General features: G+C 42.1%; 1 protein-coding gene across 7 annotated transcripts in view; it reads left to right on the forward strand.

Annotated features, from left to right (window-relative positions):
• LOC144608514 (disabled homolog 2-interacting protein-like) overlaps window positions 1-20,270 on the forward strand; it is a 588,412-nt gene extending 568,142 nt beyond the window's left edge. For all 7 annotated transcript variants that reach the window (XM_078426375.1, XM_078426376.1, XM_078426377.1 and 4 more), the window contains 3 exons: window positions 3,150-3,352; window positions 5,897-5,984; window positions 16,945-20,270. In XM_078426375.1, coding sequence (XP_078282501.1) covers window positions 3,150-3,352; window positions 5,897-5,984; window positions 16,945-17,112 — 459 coding nt within the window. In that variant the 3' untranslated portion in view covers window positions 17,113-20,270. The remainder of the gene's footprint in view (window positions 1-3,149; window positions 3,353-5,896; window positions 5,985-16,944) is intronic.
• The last annotated feature ends 4,493 nt before the right edge of the window (window positions 20,271-24,763 follow it).

Here is a 24,763-nt window from a genome sequence, read left to right on the forward strand (position 1 = left end):
CAAAAAAGAGAGTCTGTTTATTTTGACATTTGACTTCAGACCTTCCGTACCAAGTACTGATCCATCTTGCATATTTGCCTCCAATTCTATATAGTTGTTTCCGTGCTAATCCCTTTTATGGAATATTATCAAATTCAATTTTGGAAATTGATAATCTGTAATGTCCATAGTCTTTCCACCAATGAAGAGGCCTTTTACAAATCCTTGTTGCTCTTCCTCTGCTAATTACAGGGGCACTGCGTACAGTCTGTGTTAAACTGCAAAGTAGTATAAGAAAATAACTGCAGATGCTGGTACAAATCGATTCAGTCTGAAGAAGGGCCTCGACCCGAAACGTCACCCATTCCTTCTCTCCCGAGATGCTGCCTGACCTGTTGAGTTACTCCAGCATTTTGTGAATAAATTAAACTGCAAAGTCTTTGCTTGGTTTCTTTCTTCCCTCCCAAGTCATGAAGTGATGGTTGCAATTTTCCAATCCAAATGTATAGTTCCTAAATCTGGAGAGTTTAATAAAATTATAACCTAACTTGTCTGCAATTTTCTTCTTTCATCAAATACTTTGAGTGGAAACTATTAGTTCCTGAACAATTGTCCATATAAATCCTTATTTTCTTCTTAAATTACCACATTTAATGCACGGTTCACTAAGTTCTTTCATTTAATGTTTTGTATTTCTGTTGTGAAAAAATATAAAATCTATTCATTAACCAGCTATCCTGTTTTCTTGTTAATTGTAGTCTTACCCATAACCATTTTTGTTCCCTTTTGACATTCTTAATATATTTACAAAATGCTTTGTATCTCTTCCATGCTATTTTTCTTTTTTTTTTATGCATCTTATATTTTCCTTGAATCGTGCTGATGTATTTCAGAATCTGTCAGTTGGTCACATTTACACTTTTATCTCCATTTGTGTAGACCTCTTTTCAAAGATTTCAAAGGTCTTTTATTGGCACGTGTAACAATTAAGGTACAGTGATATGCGAATTACCATGCAGCCATACTAAAAAAGCAACAAGACACACAACCACATAAAAGTTAACATAAACATCCACCACAGCGGATTCCCCACATTCCTCACTGTGATGGAAGGCAATAAAGTCTAATTTTCTTCCCTCATTTTTCTCCTGGGGCCGGGGCTGTCGAACCATCCGTCGGGGCGATCGAAACTCCTGCAGCCGGTGGTCGAAGCCCCTGCGTCAGGGTGATCGAAGCCTTCGTGTTGGGGCGATCGAAGCTCCCGCGTCTGGGCAGTCGGAGCTCTTGCGGCTTGGAGTTCCCGATGCCGGTCTCTAACCAGAGACCGCGAACTCCAGGATGTTAAAGTCCGCAGGCACCCGCGGTAGAGCTCAGAGGTTGATTCCTGACAAAGGGATCGTGAGCTCCACGATGGTAAGTCCGCAGGCTCCCATGGTGGAGCTCTTGAAATCGGTCTGCAGCAAAGGCCTCCAACTCCTCGATGTTAGGCTGCAGTGCGGATGGAGATAGGATACGGAAACAAATTACATCTCCGTCGAGGTAAGAGATTAGAAAAAAATTCTCCCAACCCCCACATAAAACAAGCTAAAGAACACTAAAAACATACATTTAACACATACTAAAAATACAACAAAGAAGAAAGGGACAGACAGACTGTTGGTGAGGCAGCCATTGCTGGCGCCACCCGGTGGTCATTTTCTCTTGATACAGAGTCTTTCTTTATATATCAATCATGGTTTGGTCTGTGTGGAGTTTGCATGTTCTTCCTCTGACCGCATGGATTTCCTCCAAGTGCTTTGGTTTTCCTACCACATCCCAAACTGTATGTCTTTGGAGTGTGGGAGAAAACTGGAGATCCCAGAGAAAACCCACGCAGGTCACGGGGAGAACGTACAAGCTCCGTACAAATAGCACCCGTTGTCAGGATCAAACCCAGGTGCCTGGTGCTGTAAGGCAGCAACTCTACTGTTGTGCCACCGTTTCCAAAACTAAATACTAAAACAAAACTTTCAGAGGTTTACGTCTTGGTTTGCTGTTCTTTATAATGCTGCTCAGTATCTCCTGGTTGGCAGTATGCTTTTAAGTTAATAGTCAGACCCTGTCTGTTGCAGTCAATTCATTTCACACCCATCTTGCAGAAAATATTGGTTTATAAATCTTCCGGCACTTTCACAAACCTTCAGAAATGTTCAAACTAGTGTCTGGCACTCCGATTTTTAATTTTGACTCACTAATTCTGATTGTGCTGGAGATTAGATACTTGCATTGCTCTTGGAATTGAATGCCTATTTAAAGTCTATATTTTTGGGGTAAATGGTTGCAGAGGATGATGCCTCTCTTTAATAGTAGCTCCCCACAGAGATACATTTTTTTTTCAAATGCCAATCGTTTCAAAAAGCTTGCATCAGCTGCTTATGCTTAAATGGCAGACTGCTGAGGTGAATACTTTATCAGCTACACAGCTCTTATCTGAACAGTGACCATAATGGATGCACACAGCCTGTTTAACCCGGAGGGGGAGAATGATGTATTTTGTATTCATTACAAACACCGAGAATTCAATCTGAGGTGGTCATTAAGCATGTTTGATATGGTGAGCTGAAGTTATCCCCAAAAGCAAGGAGGAATTAAGTACTTTAGAAGTCTCAAATCTGGCTAACTTTGCAATAAAGCAGCATTTATAAAGTAATTCCAGATTAATAGCTTTAAATGTACTTGCTCAATCCACTGCTGTGCAGAAAGGGCTTGGTCTGGCAGGTTTCTCTCAAAGATGCAATCCTTCAAACCCTTGGGAGAATTTGTCCTTTTAGGTTCTAAGCACAGTTTGAATTAAAAATAAATTCCCAGATTCTTGTTTAAATCCAGAGTTTGTAACATAAGCCTACAAAATGCATTAAACCGGCATTTAAATATAAAACTTCAGCCTGATTATTTTTCCTTCTGAAGATGGCTCCCCAAGTTCGGAATGAAATGCAAACTAGGTGTATTAGCATTGTTGATTTTTTTCGTGATATTAATGTATAATGATGGACCACAGTGGCCATAAATCCATGGGGTATTAATGATCCTATTTTTAAATGGGGAAAATTTTGCTTTTCCAGCAATATTTTTAATTAATTTTGTTTTTATAATGAACGCTTTTAAGTTCACTGCCTTTTCCTTTCTGTCAGTATCAGCAGGATATTGCCATACTTCAGGATAAACTGAGGGCTTCCAATAGGAGGCTGGAGGAATACGAGGTTCATTTAAAGAACCAAGAGGAACAAACCCAGAAGATGATGCTGGAGTATCAAGCCCGGCTGGAGGAGGGCGAGGAGCGGCTCCGCAGACAGCAGGAGGACAAGGATGTGCAGATGAAAGGCATTATCAGCAGGTCTGCAGCCAGCCATCTGTATTTTGTATTGTAATGGAGCTTTGGAGACATTGTGTAATTGTGAATTTGCTGTTAACGTTGACATTGAGAGCAATTACTGCAGCATCCCTCCAAGCTGCTACATTATTTTAACATTAAAACATTCGCTTGAGCGATTGGGGAAATCTTTCCGAGGGATTGCAAATCTTGCTGGTTTCACGTTGGCATAAAACATTTCAAGACATGTGCTCTGTGAATGCCACAACAAACAAATAACCTCCATCAGACTGAGTCTAAATCATGCCCGATGAATGTGAGAAGTTAGAAGATTCGCTGAATATTCCTAGCTGTGCAAGTTGGTTGCAAGCTGTCTATTCTGCTCCTTTTTAGAATAAATAGAATGCAAGGACAAGCATCTGATAACTTACTGGGCAACTGTAGTTTTTATTGATTGTGAGCACACATTGGGTGGAAGGGTTTACCTCATCTCCTTGCTGCTGTATATTTGTGAATGGAGGGTGCCAATCTATGCCTGTTATTTTAAGTCAATGTGGGACAGATTAAAGAAGATGTTCCCTTTGACATTGGTTGGTGTGCATTAGGAACACACGTTAGACAGATTGATCCTGATTTTAAACAGAATGGGCAAGTTCCTTCCCACGCTGTGGGGAGATCGCCATGGAAGAGGCTGGGATTTGTACCTAATAGTGTAAGGATTACTGGCTGATTTCATTTTAGCCTCAACTACATTTGTCTGCCCATCTCCCATATCTCATCATTTCCTGGTATTCCAAAAATCTAATTAAGTCTTAAACATATTTAATGTCGCTGCCTCTACAACTTTCAGAGGGGAGAGTCCCATAATTCTCCAAACCTCATGGCCAGCTGAGCTGACCCCTTAATGGACAACGATGTGCCAACGATGTGCCTTGCTTCAGGATCCCCCAGTATCTTCAGTATCATGCTGTCAAGCCCCACTCAGCAGCTTCTATTTTTTAGTGAGATCACCTTTCATTATTATGAACTCCAATATATATAAGCCCTACCTTCTCAACTGATCCTCGTAAAACAAGCCCTTTAGTTTCAGGAATTAATCTGATGAACCTTATTTGAACAACCTCCAATAACAAGATATTGCTCCTTAAATAAGATGGTGAAAACAGTATACCGTATTGTAGCACGGATGTGGACTCACCGCCATCCTGTATTGTTTCGTTTAGAGATAGAGCACAGAAACAGGCCCTTCGGCCCACCAATGCCACGCTGACCAGCAATCCCCGCACACTAACGCTATCCCGCACACACTAGTGACAATTTACAATTATACCAAGCCAATTAGCCGACAAACCTGTGCATTTTGGAATGTGTGAGGAAACCAGAGATCCCGGAGAAAACCCGCACAGGTCACGGGGAGAATGTACAATCTCCGTACAGACGTATTCAGGGTCGAAACTGGGTCTCTGGCGCTACTAGGCAGCAACTCTACTGCTGTGCTACTGTGCAGCCCTGTTGTTGCGATGCTTGGTTACCTTTATATTTAATTGCAGCAAAGATTCTATCTACCTACATAATTGCTTGCAGTGCCTCATGCTGTCACTTGTTTCCTTTCTTTGTTGGCATCCCGACCTCTGTGTTTAACAGCCTTCTGAAGCTTTCTTGAAACAATATTCTGCTTTATATTAATAGCAGAGAAGATACCCTCTTTACCCCCACTCCCATTATACCACCTCTGTCTGCCAAGCTTGCTCGGCCTGTTTTGATCCTCTTGCAGACTCTATGTGCCACTCACAGCTTGCTTTCCATCTATTTTTGTACCATAAGTAAACTCAACTGCAATGAATTTGGTCCCTTTATCTAGATTGTAAATAATTAAGGTTGAAGTACTGATCCCTGTGGAACTTATTTAATTACAGCTTGCTAACCTGAAAATGACCTATTTATGGCCACTGCTTTCTGATAAATGGAGATGCAAGAGATTGCAAATGCTGGAATCTTGAACAAAAAAACTGGTGGGACTCAGCAGGTCTGGCAGAATTTATGGAAGCAACTATGAAAGGAAATGGACAGACTATTTTCTGTTAGTTAGCTTATTGTCTCTCAGAGAATACGAATGCTTTACTTCTAACTCCATCAACTGTGGATTAGCAGAGTAAAGGTACTCTTTGAAGTAGGAATGTGTGAATTCAGGGTGAAGCCAATTTGGATCTAATGTGCGTATAAACATTAGCAGCATTGCAATTATGTCCATGTGTGCAATGCACAGAGGGACTATGCAACTGTGAAACAATACCCAGTATGACGCTTCACATGCAAAATATTAAGGGGAAAATATTTTGGTGTGACTGCACTCTACTCAGGTCTCCCACCACCATTGGAGCAATAATGTGTTTCAAAACAATTGCTACAGGATGATTGAATGTCAAAGATGGATAACCTGTCTTAGACTCGGATTGCCTCAATGTAATAGAATACAGCTCATCAGTAACTGTGAGCAATCACTATGGGGTTGACTGAGCATTTAAGTCCATTTGACCCTGCTGTTACTCATGTTGTTTCTCCTTATAGATTAATGGCCGTGGAAGATGAGCTGAAGAAAGATCATGCAGAGATGCAGGTGGCAGTAGACTCCAAGCAGAAGATCATTGAAGCCCAGGTTAGCACCTGTTTTCTTTGATACTACATAATTTTAGTTCAAAGGTTTAGGTTTATTGTCAAGTGTACGGAGGGAGGTACAGTGAAAAGCTTTGTTTTACATGCTATCCAATCAGATCAGATAATACTGCGCATAAATACAATCAAGCCAAACTCAAGTACAATAGGCAGAGCAAAGGGGAAGATACAGAGTGCTGAATATAGTTCTCTGCATTGTAGTGCACCAGTTCCACAGACGAAGTCCAATGTGTAGAGGTGAATCGGACAGTACCCTGGCTTATGGAAGGGCCGTTCAGAAGTCTGATAACAGAGGGGAAGAAGCTGTTCCTGAGTCTGGTGGTGCCCGCTTTCAAGCTTCTGTACCTTATGCCTAATGGGTGTAGGGAGAAGAAGGAATGACTGGGGTGGGACAGGGTTTTGATTATGTTGGCTGCTTTTCCGTGGCAGCATGATGTGTAGATGGAGTGTGCACTGCAAGTGGATCTACATCCACGTGAGTGAGAAAATGATAATGTTTATGCTGTCATCATTTCCCTGAATTCAAGAATTAGTGAATACATTTTATGCTGTAACCCAAAGAAACAAAAATTGAAGATAAACTTGCATTCATATTGTGTCACTCACAATCCCAGGATGTTCTACACTAAGCTGCCAGCTTTGGAAATGGGATCAGAACTTTATTGGCAAACCTTGCAGCCAATTTGGATCCGCTTGCAGAGAAATAAAACAAGAAATAAAGGAATGTGTTTTTAATTAATAGATGGTGTTGCTATGAAGAATGTCTTTGTTCTTCAGTCAGTGCATTTAATTAATTATGTCCATCGCAGCCAAGATTTTCTTTAAGTGGGACTTGAGTCTACAACTCAAGTATACTGTGCATAACCAATTTTGGGACTAAATTGGTGTTCCTATGGAGTAACAAAGAATGCAGATGCTGGTTTACATAAAGAACACAAAGTGCTGGAGTAACAAAACAGGTTAGGCAGCATCTCTGGAGGACATGGTTCAGTGATGCTTTGTGTCTCTACTCTTCTTCAGACTGACTGTAGAAGGGGGAGGGAGAAAGCTGGGAAAGAAGTGGGGGGGGGGGGAAATTGAAGCCCAAGTGGTGTCCTGGGCCTCCTCCATTGTGAGGCTACACGCAAACTGGAGGAACAGCACCTCGTATTGCGCTTGGGTAGCTTACAACGACAAAAGTGAGGGAGGGTTAAAGCCTGGCAATTGATAGTTTAGTTTAGAGATACTGCGCAGAAACAGGCCCTTCGGTCCATCGAGTCTGTGCCAACCAACAATCCCTGCACACTAACACGATCCTACACACTAGAGACAATTTACAATTATACCAAGCCAATTAACCTACAAACCTGTATGTCTTTGGCGTGTGAGAGGAAACCAGAGAAAACCCACGCAGGTCACAGGGGGAATGTACAAACTACATACATTTTGCACCCATAGTTAGAATGGAACCCGGGTCTCTGGCGCTGTAAGGCAGCAACTCTACCGCTGTGCCACCGTGCCACCCCAGGTGGAGAGAGGTGAGGAAGGTATTGATTGGCAGATGGGTGGACAAAGGCTACAGATGAAGTGAAACAAATGGGTGAAAGACAAGGAAAGAAGAGGAGTGAAATGTGAAGCCGAAGGAAGGGATAGAGGTGAAGGGGTCTAGGGGTTAGGAGAAAGGGGGGCAGATAGTGGGAGAATTGGGTGTGCACAGGGAAGATAGAAGGGGGGGGTTGGAAAAGGGGGAGAATTGTTATTTAAACATGGAGAATTCAATGTTGATGCAGTTGGGTTGTTGGCTCGGTCTACCAAGACCTGCTGGATCTCCCAGTTGCTAATCATGTTAACTCCCCTTCCCATTCTGTCCTGGCCCCCTCCATTGCTAGTGTGAGGCCACATGCAGACTGGAGGAACAGTACCTCGTCTTACACTTGAGTAGCTTACAACTTAAACAGTGCAGCACAGTGGTAGCGTTACTGCCTTACAGTGCCAGAAACCTGGTTTCAATCCTGATTATGGATGCTATCTGTACAGAGTTTGTACGTTCTCTCTGTGACCATGTGGGTTTTCTCTGGGTGCTCTGGTTTCTTCCCTCACTCCAAAGATGTACAGGTCTGTAGGTTAATTGGCTTCTGTAAACTGTCCCTAATCTGTAGGATAGAACCAGTGTATGGGGATTGCTGGTCGGCATAGACTCAGTGGGCCGAAGGGCCTGTTTTCACGCTGTATCTCTTTTTTTTTTAAACTGTCTGTATGACCATTGCATTCACCAATTTTAGGTAACAATTCCCAGTGATTTTAGATAACAATTCTCTTCATCTACATCAGTAGTTCAGTCCGCATCAGTAGAGGCTATTCATGGAAGACACAAAATGCTGGATACAAAATGAATAACTCAGCGGGACAGGCAGCATCTCTGAAGAGAAGGAATGGGTGACGTTTCGGGTCGACATGCTTCTTCAGACCCTATTCATCTCCTATTCCTAATCCTTAACTCAAAATGGCCCTGAGTGGTTATTAGGTTTCCCCCACTGATTTCGGCCTAGGAGTAGAACAGAACCTGAATATCTTTTTCTCTTTATTCTCTTCATAAACATTTGAAAAACAATTCCTGTTGCTGTTTTGATGTGCCCCTATCAGTTTTCACCAGTTCTGATGGGTCACATATGTGTTGCTACGATAACATCTATTTCATTGGGATAGCTTCGTAGCGCTTGTCTGCAGCAGAAAGAAAACAGAAGTCATTTGTTACCTTTGGGCTGTAGTGCATGCCTCATAAATTATACCGCAAGAGGAAATTACTCAGAAGAAATCTGAGCTGTAGGTAAAAGTATTCGGAATTAATACTTTCATATAATGTTCCCTAACCCTGAGGTGCATTACAATGACATTGTGTTTTATTTAGGAAGCTACTGAAAGTCCATAAATCTGGCCATGTATTGTCCCCATGACCTGTAAGCACGGTTATAAATCAGGTTACTATCTTCAGCCTTTCAGTTATTTCATTACTTCATCCACTATGTCAGATTCCATGATTTATTATTGGCACCATTTCCCACACACAGTACAGAACATTTATCTGCTCTTACATAGGTACCTTGCTCCAAAGCAGCTACCACGGTGAGCTTACAGAAGCAGTGCAGGCTGAATCTCTAATTGTAAACCATTTCTTTCCTACCACGCCAGTCCAAAACTCCCTGCATTTATTCAGTCGGATTGCAACAATTCTTCATGTATGATACAATTACTTCAGTTAATTGGAAGAAATTATCTCTAAATATAAATTATTCATGGTTCTGCACACTGCACTTCCACAGGTCTCAAGTTAATATGCAAAACTTTTGTCTCGTTTAAAAATTTTAGGACTGAATATTTCAAAAATATATATTTTTTTTAAATTGTCTTTTGTGTGTGCAGTAGCAGCAGGTAGTAGGGTAGTTATTGGTGGCACTGACAGGGAGTTTATAAAGAGCATGAAAAACAAAGTCCTGATGAGTTTAACAAACAAAAAGCAAAGAGCTGGAGGAACTCAGTAGTCAGGCAGCATCTGTAGAGGGAAATGGACAGATAATGGGGTTTTTTGGGACCCTTCATTTGTTTTAAATAAAGAGCTGAGGAAATAAAGAAATTTCTTAAAGTAGGTGAGATAGTGAGTAATCTAATAGGAAAGTATTCTACAAATACTGTGTAGTTTGAGTTCATGTAACAGATGACAGGGCAGGGCGGCTGAACCACATTCTGAGCCCTGTGTAAGCTCCAGGGCGCTCCCCTTGTCCAGAGTAATTACAGCCATGGCTGTCATTAGCTGCGGGAGCTCGAGTTCTGAATATTGAAGTTTGACCCACATCTGGCACCAGTACCGTCCATCCACAACTACATTATGCATAGCATATTTCATGAGGTGTTTGCTCTGTGCTCATGAGGGTGTGTAAGAGAGACAATGGGTGACTGCCAGCCAACCAAAATATTGCACACAAGTCGTTCAGAAGACCACTCGGAGTACCTCGCTCATTAAGCAGCAATTAGTTGTGAGTTTTTGTATTGGTTTATTATAGTCATGTGTGCAGTGAAAATCTTTTGTTTGTGTGCTCTGGACAAATTCTGCAGTTGTATAGGGCCCTGGTAAGACCACATCTGGAGTATTGTGTACAGTTTTGGTCTCCTAATTTGAGGAAGGACATCCTTGTAATTGAGGCAGTGTAGCGTAGGTTCATGAGATTGATCCCAGGGATGGTGGGACTGACATATGAGGAAAGATTGAAAAGACTAGGCTTGTATTCACTGGAGTTTAGAAGGATGAGAGGGGATCTTATAGAAACATATAAAATTATAAAAGGACTGGACAAGCTAGATGCAGGAAAAATGTTCCCAATGTTGGGCGAGTCCAGAACCAGGGGCCACAGTCTTAGAATAAAGGGGAGGCCATTTAAAACTGAGGTGTGAAAAAACTTTTTTACCCAGAGAGTTGTGAATTTGTGGAATTCTCTGCCACAGAGGGCAGTGGAGGCCAAATCACTGGATGGATTTAAGAGAGAGTTAGATAGAGCTCTAGGGGCTAGTGGAATCAAGGGATATGGGGAGAAGGCAGGCACGGGTTATTGATTGGGGACAATCAGCCATGATCTCAATGAATGGCGGTGCTGGCTCGAAGGGCCGAATGGCCTCCTCCTGCACCTATTTTCTATGTCTATGTTAAATCATATTCTACGTGAGTACCATTGTGCATAAACAAAGGGAAAAATGTGTAGAATAAAGTGTTCTACATATAGAATGTAGAACAGTACAGTGCAATAATAGGTCCTTCGGCCCACAATGTCTGTGCTGAACATGATGCCAAGATCAACTCTTATCTGCCTGCACATGATTCATATTTCCCTGCATATCCATGTGCCCATCCGTAAGTCTCTTAAATGCCACTACTGTATCTGCCTCCTCCTCCACCACCACCACCCACAGCAGGTGTTCCAGGCACTCGTATCCCTCTGTGTCTAATAAAAACTTTCCCCGCACATCTCCTTTAAACTTTGCCCTCTCACCTTAAAACTATGCCCTCTAGTATTTGAATTCTCTGGCAAAAAGATTCTGACTGGCACAAAAGTACAGATAATAAAAAAATGCAAGAGCCACAAAGAAGTAGATTGAGAGCTCGAGACCACATCCTTAGCTCACGAGAAGCCTGTTCAGTAGTCTGATAACTGCAGGGAAGAAGCTGTTCTTGAATCTGGTGATAGATGATTTCAAGTTTTTGTATCTTCTATATAACCATATAACCATATAACAACTACAGCACGGAAACAGGCCCTTTCGGCCCTACCTGTCCACGCCGACCACGCTCTCTGACCTAGTCTCATCTACCTGCTCTCAGACCATAACCCTCTAATCCCCTCTTATCCATATACCTATCCAATTTAAGAATAAGGGGTAGGCCATTTAGAACGGAGATGAGGAAGAACTTTTTCAGTCAGAGAGTGGTGAAGGTGTGGAATTCTCTGCCTCAGAAGGCAGTGGAGGCCAGTTCGTTGGATGCTTTCAAGAGAGAGCTGGATAGAGCTCTTAAGGATAGCGGAGTGAGGGGGTATGGGGAGAAGGCAGGAACGGGGTACTGATTGAGAGCGATCAGCCATGATCGCATTGAATGGCGGTGCTGGCTCGAAGGGCTGAATGGCCTACTCCTGCACCTATTGTCTATTGTCTATTGTCTATAATTTACTCTTAAATAATAAAATCGAGCCTGCCTCCACCACTTCCACCGGAAGCCCATTCCATACAGCCACCACCCTCTGAGTAAAGAAGTTACCCCTCATGTTACCCCTAAACTTTTGTCCCTCAATTCTGAAGCTATGTCCCCTTGTTGGAATCTTCCCCACTCTCAAAGGGAAAAGCCTACCCACGTCAACTCTGTCCGTCCCTCTTAAAATTTTAAAAACCTCTATCAAGTCCCCCCTCAACCTTCTACGCTCCAAAGAATAAAGACCCAACCTATTCAACCTCTCTCTGTAGCTTAAGTGATGAAACCCAGGCAACATTCTAGTAAATCTCCTCTGTACCCTCTCCATTTTGTCGACATCCTTCCTATAATTTGGCGACCAGAACTGCACACCATACTCCAGATTCGGCCTCACCAACGCCCTGTACAATTTTAACATTACATCCCAACTTCTATATTCGATGCTCTGATTTATAAAGGCAAGCATACCAAACGCCTTCTTCACCACCCTATCCACATGAGATTCCACCTTCAGGGAACAATGCACAGTTATTCCCAGATCCCTCTGTTCCACTGCATTCCTCAATTCCCTACCATTTACCCTGTATGTCCTATTTTGATTTGTCCTACCAAAATGCAGCACCTCACACTTATCAGCATTAAACTCCATCTGCCATCTTTCAGCCCACCCTTCCAAAAGGCCCAAGTCTCTCTGTAGACTTTGAAACTCTACTTCATTATTAACTACACCACCTATCTTAGTATCATCTGCATATTTACTAATCTTACTATCTGATGGGACTGGGGAGAAGAGTGAATGGCCGGGGTGTGAGTGGTCTTTGATTACATTGGCTTCTTTCCCAAAGCAGCTTGAAGTTTACAGAGTCGGTGGGATGGAGAAATTAAAGCCACAGCTCCATGGATGATCAGAGAGATGGGGCATGTGATAAAAGCCAGGTCGATGACAGTGAGAACCAGGGAGGTTACAGAAAGCTCAGAGAGAAAGTAAAAACAAAATGACAGGCAGAGACAAAGCATGAGACAATACTGCCAATAAAAATAAAAGGAAGTCCAAAAATATTCTGTATGCATGTGAACAGGAAAAGGGTTGCAACTGGTGAAGTGGGGCCAATCAGAGCGAAAAAGAAATGTATAAATGGAGACGAGGGAGTGGATGTGCTTGTGTCAGTGTTCACTGAGGAACCTGCTGAAGGGTCACAAAGGAAGATGGGTGAAAAAAGTTAAATTCTGTTAAAACTAGGTTAGTTCTGCATAATGGCGGCACAGTGTCACAGCTGGCTGGCAAAGCTGCTGCCTCACAGTGCAAGAGATCCGGGTTGAATCCTGACCTCGGGTGTTGTTTTTATGGAGTTTGCACATTCTCTCCGTAACCACGTGTGTTTCCTCCCACATCACAAAGACATGTGGGATTGTAGGTTAATTGTCCTCTGTAAATTGCTCCTTGTGTTTAAGAAGTGGATGAGAAAGTGAGATAACTCAGAACTAGTGTGAATGGGTGATTAATGGTCAGCCTGGACTCAGTTGGTGGAAGGGCCTGTTTCCATGCTCTCAACACTCTAGGCAAAGAATGTAAACTGCCTGGTGTTCGTGCACACACCTTATGCTGGGGAACGAAGGATGGAAGGGAGGGAATTGCAGAGGCTCTGGGCATAATTTTCCAGGCATCCAGAGATTCAAGGATGGTGCCAGGAAACTGGAAAAATGCAAACCCTTGTTCAAAAATGGGTGTGGGGTAAGCTATTCACCACAGATAAAACAAATGTGGAAAGTTCTAGAAACAATACCAGCGTTTGAGCTGCTGCCCCACAGGGCCAGTAACCCGGTTTGATCCTGATTGAGTGCTGTCTGCGGAATCTGCATGTTCTCCCCGTGATTGTTTATAGGTTAATTGGCTCTGTAAATTGCCCCGAGTGTGTAGGATGCGTAAGTGGGATAACATGGAACTAGTGTGTAGGAAGGAACTGCAGATGCTGGTTTAAACTGAAGGTAGACACAAAATGTTGGAGTAACTCGGGACAGGCAGCATCTCTGGAGAGAGGAAATGGGTGACGGTTTGGGTCGAGACCCTTCTTCAGACTGATGCCAGGGGAGTGGGCGGTACATAGATAAGGAAGTGTATAGATAAGGAAGTGTCAGGTGTGAAAACAGGATGATGGTAATGGAGATCAAGGGAAATATAGAATAGATCATTGTTAGTTGGGAGAAGGTAACAACAAAGCAAACATAAAATGTAGGCGGAGACAGTAAGACTGGTGGGAGAACTGGGAAGGGGAGGGGATGGAGAGAGAGGGAAAGCAAGGGCTACTTGAAGTTAGAGAAGTCAATGTTGATGCCGCTGGGGTGTAAACTGCTGGAACTAGTGTGAACGGATGGTCAGTGGGTGGTGTGGGCTCAATGACTGAAGGACCTGTTTCCACGCTGTATCTCCAAACTAAACAATAGGATCCAATCATGCCCAGCGGTATGAACATTGACCTCTCTAACTTTGACTTCCCTCTCTCTCTATCCGCCCCCCTTCCCAGTTCTCCCACCAGTCTTTCTGTCTCCGACTACATTCTATCTCTGTCCCGCCCACTCCCCTGACATCAGTCTGAAGAAGGATCTTGACCCGAAACGTCACCCATTCCTTCTCTCCAGAGATACTGCCTGGCCCGCTGAGTTACTCCAGCATTTTGTGTCTTCCTTTGATTTAAACCAGCATCTGCAGTTCTTTCCTAAACAATAGGATTACTGTCTTTCTTTACTAATGGTTTTGACGTGATGTAGAGCACATTTCCATAAACTTGGTATGAAACTTGGTGGAGTATTCGTCTTTTAGGTAGAAAGTGACAGTTTAAGAACATGGAGAGACTGTTGAAATGTGAATTGTTACATCTTGGCAGGAAGAACAAGAAACGGCAGCATAAACCAGAAGGCATAATTCATGAAGGTTTTCAAGAAGATCCAAAGTATATGTGTATAGTTTGAGGAAAGTAGCTGAGCAGATTTTAAATTAAAAAGCCATGAGAATCTAGGATTCTATAAACAGAGGTGTGGAGTTCAAGTGCAGGGGAGCCATGAACAATCATCAGTTCATCACTGGTTTGGCTGCAACTCGTGTTGTTGAGAGTTTAAAGAGAATGCAGGAGAAATTTTGAAGGTTGCAAGGGGATCTGACAAAGGTATTAAAATTGTTAAGTGTACCGTCACATCTAGTGAGAGAGAAACAGTAACCAGTCCAGAATCAGACAACATGGCTTAACGGCAAAAGAACCAAACATGAGAAGAATTGTTCGCATAGTGAGTGGTTCATCTAGAAAGCGCTGCCAGGGATGGTGATGGAGACTGATTTAATTGTGTTGTATTGTAATTAATTTATTCTAATTAATTTATTAGCCAAGTATGTGAAAACATACAAGGAATTTGATTTGCCATACAGTCATACTAAAAAAGCAACAAGACACAAAACTACATAAAAATGAACATGAACATCCACCACAGTGCACTGATGGAAGGATTATCATCTTCCCTCCTTTTCTCCCGTGGTCGGGGCAGTAGAACCATCCGCAGTCGGGGCGATCGAAGTTCCTGCAGCTGGCGATAGAAGTTCCTGCGTCAGGGCAATCGAATCCCCCGTGATCATGGTGGTCGAAGATCCTGCAGTTGGAGCTCCCAAAGTCAGTCCCTAGCCAGGGACCGTGAGCTCCACAATGTTAATTCCACAGGCTCCCGCGGTTGGAGCTCCCGAAGTCAATCCCCAGCAAGAAGCCGCCATGTCCTCGGTGTTAGGCCGCGGTGCAGACAGAGATATGATACGGAAAAGTCGCATCTCCGTCGAGGAAAGAGATAAAAAAGTTTTCCCAAACCCACCCCCCCCACATAATATAAAACTAAAGATGCACTAAAATATTAATTAAAATAAAACATTAACAACAGACTAAAAACAACAAAAGAAGAAAAGGATGAGACAGACCGTTGGCGAGGCTGCCTTTGTACGGCGCCACCTGGTGGTCTCTTATTATAGCATTCAAAACAGAACTGTATGAATGAAGAGAATTTGGAGGGTCCTGGGCAGAGAGTGGGATCAATCAATTTGTCCTTGTATAGAGATGGAATAGACTTAATATTCCAAATGACATCCTTGCAGTAACCATTCTGTGATTGTGTAATCAAGGAAAAAACATCTTGCCAAAATGCATTATTCAGGAGAACTGTAACTAAGGAAGGAGGAAAAGAAGCATGTGTATCATTTTTAGACAACCTAAGAATGAGGTGCGATGCTGACCTTAGTTTGAGTATTTTTCTGAAAAAGACCACCTTATGCAATCAAACATTATTTTGCACTTCGACCTTTCCTAGCCTCAGAACAAACATCCTGATGTTAATATGTCGGGAGGAACTGCAGGTGCAGGTCTAAACCAAAGATAGACACTAAAAGCTGGAGTAACACTGTTATCACCTATCCCACAGCCAACAATGGACCCTTGTGAGCTCCACCTTTCCTTGATTATCCTTGCTTTTTGCATTTCTTCCATTCATTAGTCCTAAGTACCGTCTATATCTCTCGTTCCCCTGACTCTCACTCTGCAGAAAGATCTTGACCTGAAATGTCACTTATTCCTTTTCTCCAGAGGTGCTACTTGACCCGCTGAGTTACTCCAGCTTTTTTGTGTCTATCCTGATGTTAATGCTGTGTGCCTTTTCAGAACAGGTATAAATGCATCATGTATGCCTAACCAGAAGGTTAGTGACAGTCCAAGGATTTTGAGGCCATTGTGGCCCTGAATCCCAGTACATTTGGCAGCAGCTTGCACAGCGCTTCAGCTCACAGTCACGTATTCCCTCTTGTAACATGTACCTTGGCTTCCTGTCTGTCTGCTTTGGAAAGCTCCACAAGGCAATGCAGCCCCCGGCCTTTCCAGCAGTTTGGGGGTTATTGGTGAAACTCTCAGTTTGTTGCTTTAAGCGGCGAGGCCTTTGGGAGCAGATGCTAGGCAACCACACGCCATCTTCCAGAGCTTGACCTTGGAAATGCCATAGGGATTAACTTCATCTATTTATTTTTCGAATTGCTGCAGAGTTGGCTTTTTAACGGACAAATAATCGGAAATAAGTTAATTGAGATGCTTTGGCCTGAAATCTTAAATATGGGAAAGAGGTCAGGTTGCAAAAAGATTTATAAATTGATTTAATGTTGGGGTGGTTTAAGAAAAGAAGGTATTTGATGTGGTTACCCTGGTATTGTTTTCCACAGGAGAAACGAATAGTCTCCCTGGATGCTGCGAATGCTCGTTTAATGGGCGCACTGACACAACTGAAGGAACGCTACAGCATGCAGAGTCGGAACGGCATCTCCCCCACCAATCCCACCAAGCTCCAGATCACCGAAAACGGAGAGTTCAGGAACAGCAGCAACTGCTGATGTGCTGACCTGTGTGTGTGAAATGAGTCATCCTGTATCACGAGTGCTTTCAACACCGGCTGTGCTAAAGCACTGACGTCAGTTACAGCTAACGGGAAAACTTTCATCCAAATATCTTGTGATTAACTTAGTGTTTTTATAAAAAGTATATTTAAGGTGACGTCAAAGAGAAGCATGTTGTTACAACAAGAGTAGTGAGCCTTAGAACGTTTTCAAGCAAATATCTTGCACTGGAGTGCCATAGAATCTGCATAAACTAGGCGTAGGTGCTGGATCTGAGTGTGCAATGTGATTTTGAAATGAAATAATTGCAACCAAAAAGCAATTCTCTGAATATTTTTCCAGCGCATCTTCTATTTGATAACCCCTGAACCACTCTGTTTTAAGTGCTTGTACCTGCTACTTCAAGTGAGGCCATTGAAGTCAACCTGGAAACTGGAAAAATATGATTGTTGCTTTGTTTACATCAAAATTGAGTATACAGACAGAAGTTTAGACCAGTTTTATAGATAGTGCTTTGGTCCCATTGTTATTTCTAAATTTACTGATGATTACCACTTTCTAATTTTGACCTACTTGTGCTGTTTTTATCCTTGTTGGGTAGGTAAGACGAAGGATCTGTCCGTTGCTGTTGACTGTTTGCCAGCAATGCCTCGATTGCACTTTTACCATGCACACGATGTTACCTTTTGGGAAATACAGTTTTCCTACTTTGAAACTTTTTATAAGAAAATGCTTTTCTTAACAGCTGATGGCCAAGTGCAGGTTCATGTACAGTCTTCTTTCCAGATTATACCACTCAGCACATCTGACCCAGCTCAGCCATCTTCTGTTTTTAGAGAATAATGCTTTAAGGACTTTTAGCCACTACATTAAAGTTACTACAGTGAGATGGGGGAATGCAGATTGCACTGGGATCTCTCTGTGAAAAGATCCATTGACTCACAATTGGATAAAAATGGAAAAGCATGGCTATGGATCAGAGCGAGGTTCAAAAGAAGCGATTGGAAAGCTTATGTTCATTGCAAGTATGTGAATCACTACCTAATGGATGCATTTAATCTGTGTGTATCATCTTGGTTATGTTCAGTGTGACTTGATAAGCTGATCTTCTCTGCATAAGTGCACCAGTGTTTTCTGATGGTTTGGAGCATCTTACCCTCCATATCCGGCTGCTCCCATGGAAACATGGACTTCGCCACTGCTGCTTCAAAAGAAAATCCTGATTTTAAAAAAACCAACATATTTGCAAATATACTGTACTAAAAGTTCTACTAAATTTATACCGATGTGTGTTCGTGCGGGCATTTTTCAAAGAAACATAAAAGTACAACTTCCTTCCCGATTTTACTTTGAACTGTGCAAGTCAGTTTCTGCATCTGTGTTGTGTTAAAGCAATCTGTGATTCTGTAGTTCTTCAGGCCATTTGTTATATTTACTGACTTTTCAGACTTGCAGCATTTTGAGTTGCATTTGTATTTAGCTACACTGGTGTATGACAAGTATCACGACTGCACCAGTGATTTGGTAATAGAATCACTAGCTGGTTCTCAGTACTGAGTTAGGCCCTGCCAAGGAATGCCACCGGTCACAGAGGCTGCATTGGATGTGCTGCTGTGGACGACATTAGCAAAACTGAGATGGGAAGCAAAAAGATAACTTTTTAAGTGCACTGCCAGACCACACTGTGTATACCTGCGTGGTATCCACCAAGCATAACAATTTGAAAAACGGCCTTAAAAAAGATTTTATTCCTTTGTAGATTTATACTTTTTTATTGCAGTTCAAAAAGTTTTACAATTTCAATATTTTTTTCAATGCATGCAAGATAATCCATAGGTCTGCAAGAAGCAGTGTTTACCATTTGAATTAAAACACACATTGTTATATTCATTTCTTTTATAAACTGTGAAAGTCTTCTAACGCAAATAATTTCTCATTGTCAAAGCCATTCCACTGTTTTTTTTTAATTTCTCTCAGTTAAAGGCAAGGTGCACTGGGACTGCAGAGTCGCTCCTCAGTTCTGGAGTTCATCAGAGGTCCCTGAATCACTTGTGAATCTTATGCTGTCATTGCTACTGGCATTATCTCCAGTGCTGTATGGCACTAGACGTATTTCTGCATTAATGATGCAGTTTTTTGTTGTCTACCTGAGGCTATCTTTAGAAGTTGGATCAGGGAGCCACTGGGGATTTATTAATACATGCAGAATCCCACAGTACATCATTGCCTGCAGGGAATTTCCACAAATCAAAAACCATTTATTTGAATGTATTTAAGTTTGGTAAATTAATATTAAAACTGCATATTACTCAGTGTTCCAAAACTATGAATAGTATCTTTAAAAACAATTTGCCTCAGTATTTTATTATTCTGCTCAAGTCCAAAGTTAATATAATTAAATACCAAGTTTTAATTCTTCCAAGAATATTGGACTAATTTAAAAGCTTGTGCCATCTCCTTATAGCAGTTGTGGTAGAAACTGAAAGAGCTCCCGAGAGTCTGTGGCACCTTTGTGTCCTGGATAAAAACACTTTTCTAAAAAGATGACACTGTTTAGCCTTCTCAAGCAGAGGTTTGTGCCAAAGATTGTGCATATTGCGAGGGTATGCTTCCAGTTACAGGTGTGTGCATGTGTGCAAGTTATTGACAATCTTAAACGTCCCATGGCAGCCCACTGCTTTATTGGATTAGAGCATTGTGATATTGGCTCTGCACACAATATTGGAATGGAAAAATATACATGAAGATGTTACAATAAGTACTTTTCTTGCTTTAGCATTTGAACCTAAAGGTTCTATGACATTGTTTTCAACACTGATTTTGGAGGATCTAAATTAAACTTGTGATTGCCCTGTCGGCAGATGTGTGGCATAGGGCTTCATTTGCCATGGACAAACATGGACCTGTGCTCTGTGTTGTGTGGGGAAGGCCCTGACTCCAAGTGACTGGTGCCCACTGATACTTGTCCCTGGAAAGCTGTTGTACGTTTTATATCCTTACACTTTTGTAAGTATGTTTAAAGTATTTGCTGGATTCACTTCAGCTTACTTAACCTGTAATAATGTACAGAAAAGTTGTTTGTGTTAAAATATGTGGCTGTGCAATTTATGTACATTTGCAACTAGACTTATTAAAGTTTTATTTAGCTATTTTAACCGATCTGTGTAATGTCATTGTTAAAACACACTCATTTATTCCAGTCACTTTTAATTGTAGAAACATAAGGACGTGTGTTTTTATAGTTTCAAAGTTAGGAAGCTAGTAACACATCAACTGAACAAAGTCAAGCTGTAAGGGACTTTATCAAAAGCATTCCAAAATACTGGAAATAACACTCATTCTACATTACTCAACGCCATACATCCTCAAAACTCCAACACCTCAGGCGAATATCAATTTCTATTCATAAATCCAAGCGGACTCTGTTCAATCATATCATTTTCTAATAAAGCATTCCTTCACACTGTCATTGCAGAAATGTGTGAAGGAATGGTTTATTAAGACACAAGAATCAGACTTAAAACATTTTTTAAAAGTCAGAGGAGGTGTGAGCATTTGTTCTTTCCCCCCCCTACTCTGTCATTCAACATGTTCACGGTTGATGTCTCACCTCTGACATTGGTCTGCCCTCTTCCCACACCTCTTGCTTCAATTAATATTCAGAAATCTTTCAGTCGCTGGGTTCAATGAATGCAATCAATGGCTGGGTGCCCACAGACCTTGATGTAGAGATTTCCTAACCATCCTTGCATGAAGAAACCTCCCCCAATGTTGGTCCTCTTTTAAGACGACTACTTATTTATAGACACCTTGCTCCAGGGAAACTTTATCTGCATCCACCCTACTCAGCTCTAATTGAAGTTTGTATATTTCAGTCATCACCTCTTATTCTTGCCAATACTGGGGAATAGAGGCCAATCTTCCTCAATCACTCCAAATATGACAGACCTGCCACCCTGGGAAGCAGTCTACTGAATTATTCCCTCTGCTACTATTGTATGTTTAGGTAAAGAGGCCAAACTTATGCACAATACATCAGACATGGGCTCATCAAGTCCAATATATTGTAATACGACATTTCTACTCTGAAACCCTTGGGCAGTAAAGGCCAACATAACACTTGCCTTCCTAATACCCTGCTGTATCTGCTTGTTGGCTTGTCGGTGGCTTGTGTACAAGAGCATCGAGATCACTGTGAACACTGACCTCATAACATTTTTAAAAAATCGTTATGCCTGGAGTTGGATAACATGAGAATATCAATCGTCATGATGATGCAGAGGCTTCAGGGGATGCAGACAAGATGAGGCGGGCTGCTACTTTGTTAACTACGTGCTCATCCTGTTTACATTCCCGGAAAGCCGCTTTGTATCCTGATGACTACATGGTTTTTATTTAATGTTCTCAGCGATCTTGGAAAGATTTCATTTTATCCCCTGAGCAAAGATAACGAGGCCCCAGCAGCAATTCCTGGATCCCCCACTGGTCATATATTGATGACAGACTAATGTGACACAGGCAGCATTTCTGGAGAGAAGGAATGGGTGACTTTTCGGGTCAAGACTCTCCTCCTTCAGACTGAAGAATATTGACATATATTGACAATATCCAAATTATTCCTTCTCTATTTTCAATGAATCAAGGTGTATTCCCATTTTTATTAGCTATATAAACATAGCACAAAAAGTAAGGAAATTTGTGTTTGGTAGATTATTTCTTTGTTGTAACAATGCTTCTTGGCAATAAATCTTATACCGTTGGAAAGCCTGTTTATTTCCCTTTTAAATGGTGCCACATTTGTAAGGAACATGCATTTGTGGGATGAGCAGCAGAGCTGAGTATGTGGGTTGCGCCCATGAAAAATCTGCCAAATCTTCTCTGCCAATGCTAAACAGCTTATTCTGCCATTAACTCTTGTTCGGTGTTGTTTGGTGGATTGGATGATTGAAGTCTGAAGAAACAAGACATATTGGCAATTTAACAATTTATTCATTTAATAAACAGGAGCCTCAGTAGCGTGTGGAAGAACCATACACAGCCACAACAGCCTGGCACCTCCTCCTCATGCTGGTCACCAGCCTGGTCACACACTGTTGTGGGATGGCATCCCATTCTTCAACCAGCATTTGTCGCAAGTCAGCCAACGTGGTTGTGTTGGTCACTCTGGCACGAACAGCACGCCCAAGCTGATCCCACAAGTGTTCAATGGGGTTGAGGTCAGGACTGCTGGCAGGCCATTCCATCCTCTCCACTCCCAAATTCTGGAGGTAGTCTCTGAGAAACTCTGCTCTGTGGGGGCGAGCATTGTCATCTTGGAGGATAGAGTTCGGTCCCAGACTGTGGAGATATGGGATTGCCACTGGTTGCAGAATCTCATCTCGATATCTCTCTGCATTGAGATTGCCTCCAATGATGACAAGCCTCGTTTTTCCAGTGAGGGAGATGCCACCCCACATCTCTTTTATGCATGCCTGCAACCAGCTTGAAGTTGCCCTATCGCACGGGCCCTATCCAGATCAGTCAAACGTGGCATGCCGATTCTTGGAGCAGACACCTACTGACCACTGTAGCAGGGCCCATGCTCACAGATGCTGCCAATCAGGTGCCAATCAGGCACCTGATTGTCAGCACCTGGGGGTACCAGAAGCTCAAAACAAGAGTCAATAGCAACAGCAGAATAAGCTGTTTGGCATTGGCAGAGAAGATTTGGCAAATTTTTCATGGGCGCAACCCATATACTCAGCTCTGCTGCTCATACCACAAATGCATGTTCCTTACAAATGTGGCACCATTTAAAAGGGAAATAAACAGGCTTTCCAACGGTATAAGATTTATTGCCAAGAAGCATTGTTACAACAAAGAAATAATCTACCAAACACAAATTTCCTTAATTTTTGTGCTATGTTTACTTGTTCAAAAATCCTATGAAAGACTTTATTCACAGCATTCCTAAATACTAGAAATACAACTAATTCCACCTCATCTACTTCATTGGATACATCCTCCAATGCCTCAAAAATCATTTTCCATGTGAACTCTCTTCAATCATATTATTTTCTAAGTGTCTTGATACAGTGTTCTTTATAGATTCCCTACTGCAGATAACAGATGAACAGTTCATCATCCATCTGGGTGAGACAGGACTGCTTCCAGCGACCCCAGCAGTCTTTCCAGGTGAGACAGAACCTATACCTTGATGTCCTCCCTCACGCCATCCCGGAATTCCAGCAGTCCTTAGTTTCACATGCACTTCCTCTGACCTCATCTACTGCATCCAGTGTTCCCGATGTAGCCTCCTGTACATCGGCGAGACCAAGAGTAGACTCAGCGACCGTTTCACTAAACACTATACCGTTTCTCGGTACGCCAAAATCTATAGGATCTCCTGGTTGCTCACCATTTTAACTCCCCCTCGTATTTCTATACTGACCTTTTTGTTCTGGCCTCCCCCATTGCCATTGCCACATACACACTGGAGCAACTGCACCTCATATTCTGCTTAGGTAGCTAACAACCCAATGGTATGAATATTGAATTCTCCAATTTTAGGTAACTCCCCCGTCCCGATGTGGCCCATCTGGATTGCCCCCCCCCCTGGACTCGCAGCTATTTCTCTCCTCTCCCTCCCCTTTCACTTGCATTCCAACCTCTAGCTTCAAAATTTGTAACTCTTCAATTTTTTTGTCCTACTCCTGCATTTTCATCTTGGGCCTTTGTCCAACCATCTGCTTATCAACCCTCCCTCACCCTGTAAACCTGCCAGGATTTTTTCTGCCTGCTCTTCTCTTCCAACTTACTCCACCACCCACCACTTCGATCAATCTGAAGAAATGTCCCGACCTGAGACATCACCTATCCATGACCTCCAGAGATGCTGCCTGCTCACTGAGTTACTCCAGCACTTTGTGCCTTTTTTTGAAAACCAGCATCTGCAGTTCCTTATTTCAACGGTTCAATAATTTCTCTCTTCCAAAATGGCACAGTCATAAATGCACATTGCAATCTATGGGATCTATTCGAGTATCTGTTGAATTTTGTGCAGTGAAAGCAGGAATATTAATTCTCTCCAAAGCCATCTCTTTCAAAATTCTGGGATGTCGATTGTAAGTCTTTGGGGAATTTATCGGTTTTCAGGATCATTGACATCCTTGCAGTATTTTACAAATATTTATTCATCTCGCATCCTTGGTCCTCCAATGTTCTCTGGTTTCCAGTGCAGATCAACATAGAGATTTGCTTCACCCAATATAAAGTATGTGTTTGATTCCTCATCCATGTCTTTATTCTCCACATATAAATGTTTCTGTTTCTGACTGTGAGGTACCCAAGTTCCCATCCTGGCCCTGTTTACACACCCATAGAACTTGGTTCTTATGTTACTTGTTAGTTTACTCTGTTAAAACCGTTTTTCCCTTTTTAATTTCTTGGCCATTCTTTACAATATTCTAAATACTCGCAATCTTTCGGCTAACTAAGTTTTCTGGTAAATTGTTGATTTTTCTCCTTTAATGTAATATGACCTTTAATTTCCTTTATTGGGCCACATCCTGTTTTTGTAACTTAAAGGAGTGCATAATATCGTAAATCATTTTGTTTTGTTTAGAGATATAGCATGGCAACAGATCCTGTGACCCACCAAGTCCATGTC

Source organism: Rhinoraja longicauda, chromosome 31 (assembly GCF_053455715.1).
Source record: "Rhinoraja longicauda isolate Sanriku21f chromosome 31, sRhiLon1.1, whole genome shotgun sequence".
NCBI lineage: Eukaryota > Metazoa > Chordata > Chondrichthyes > Rajiformes > Arhynchobatidae > Rhinoraja > Rhinoraja longicauda.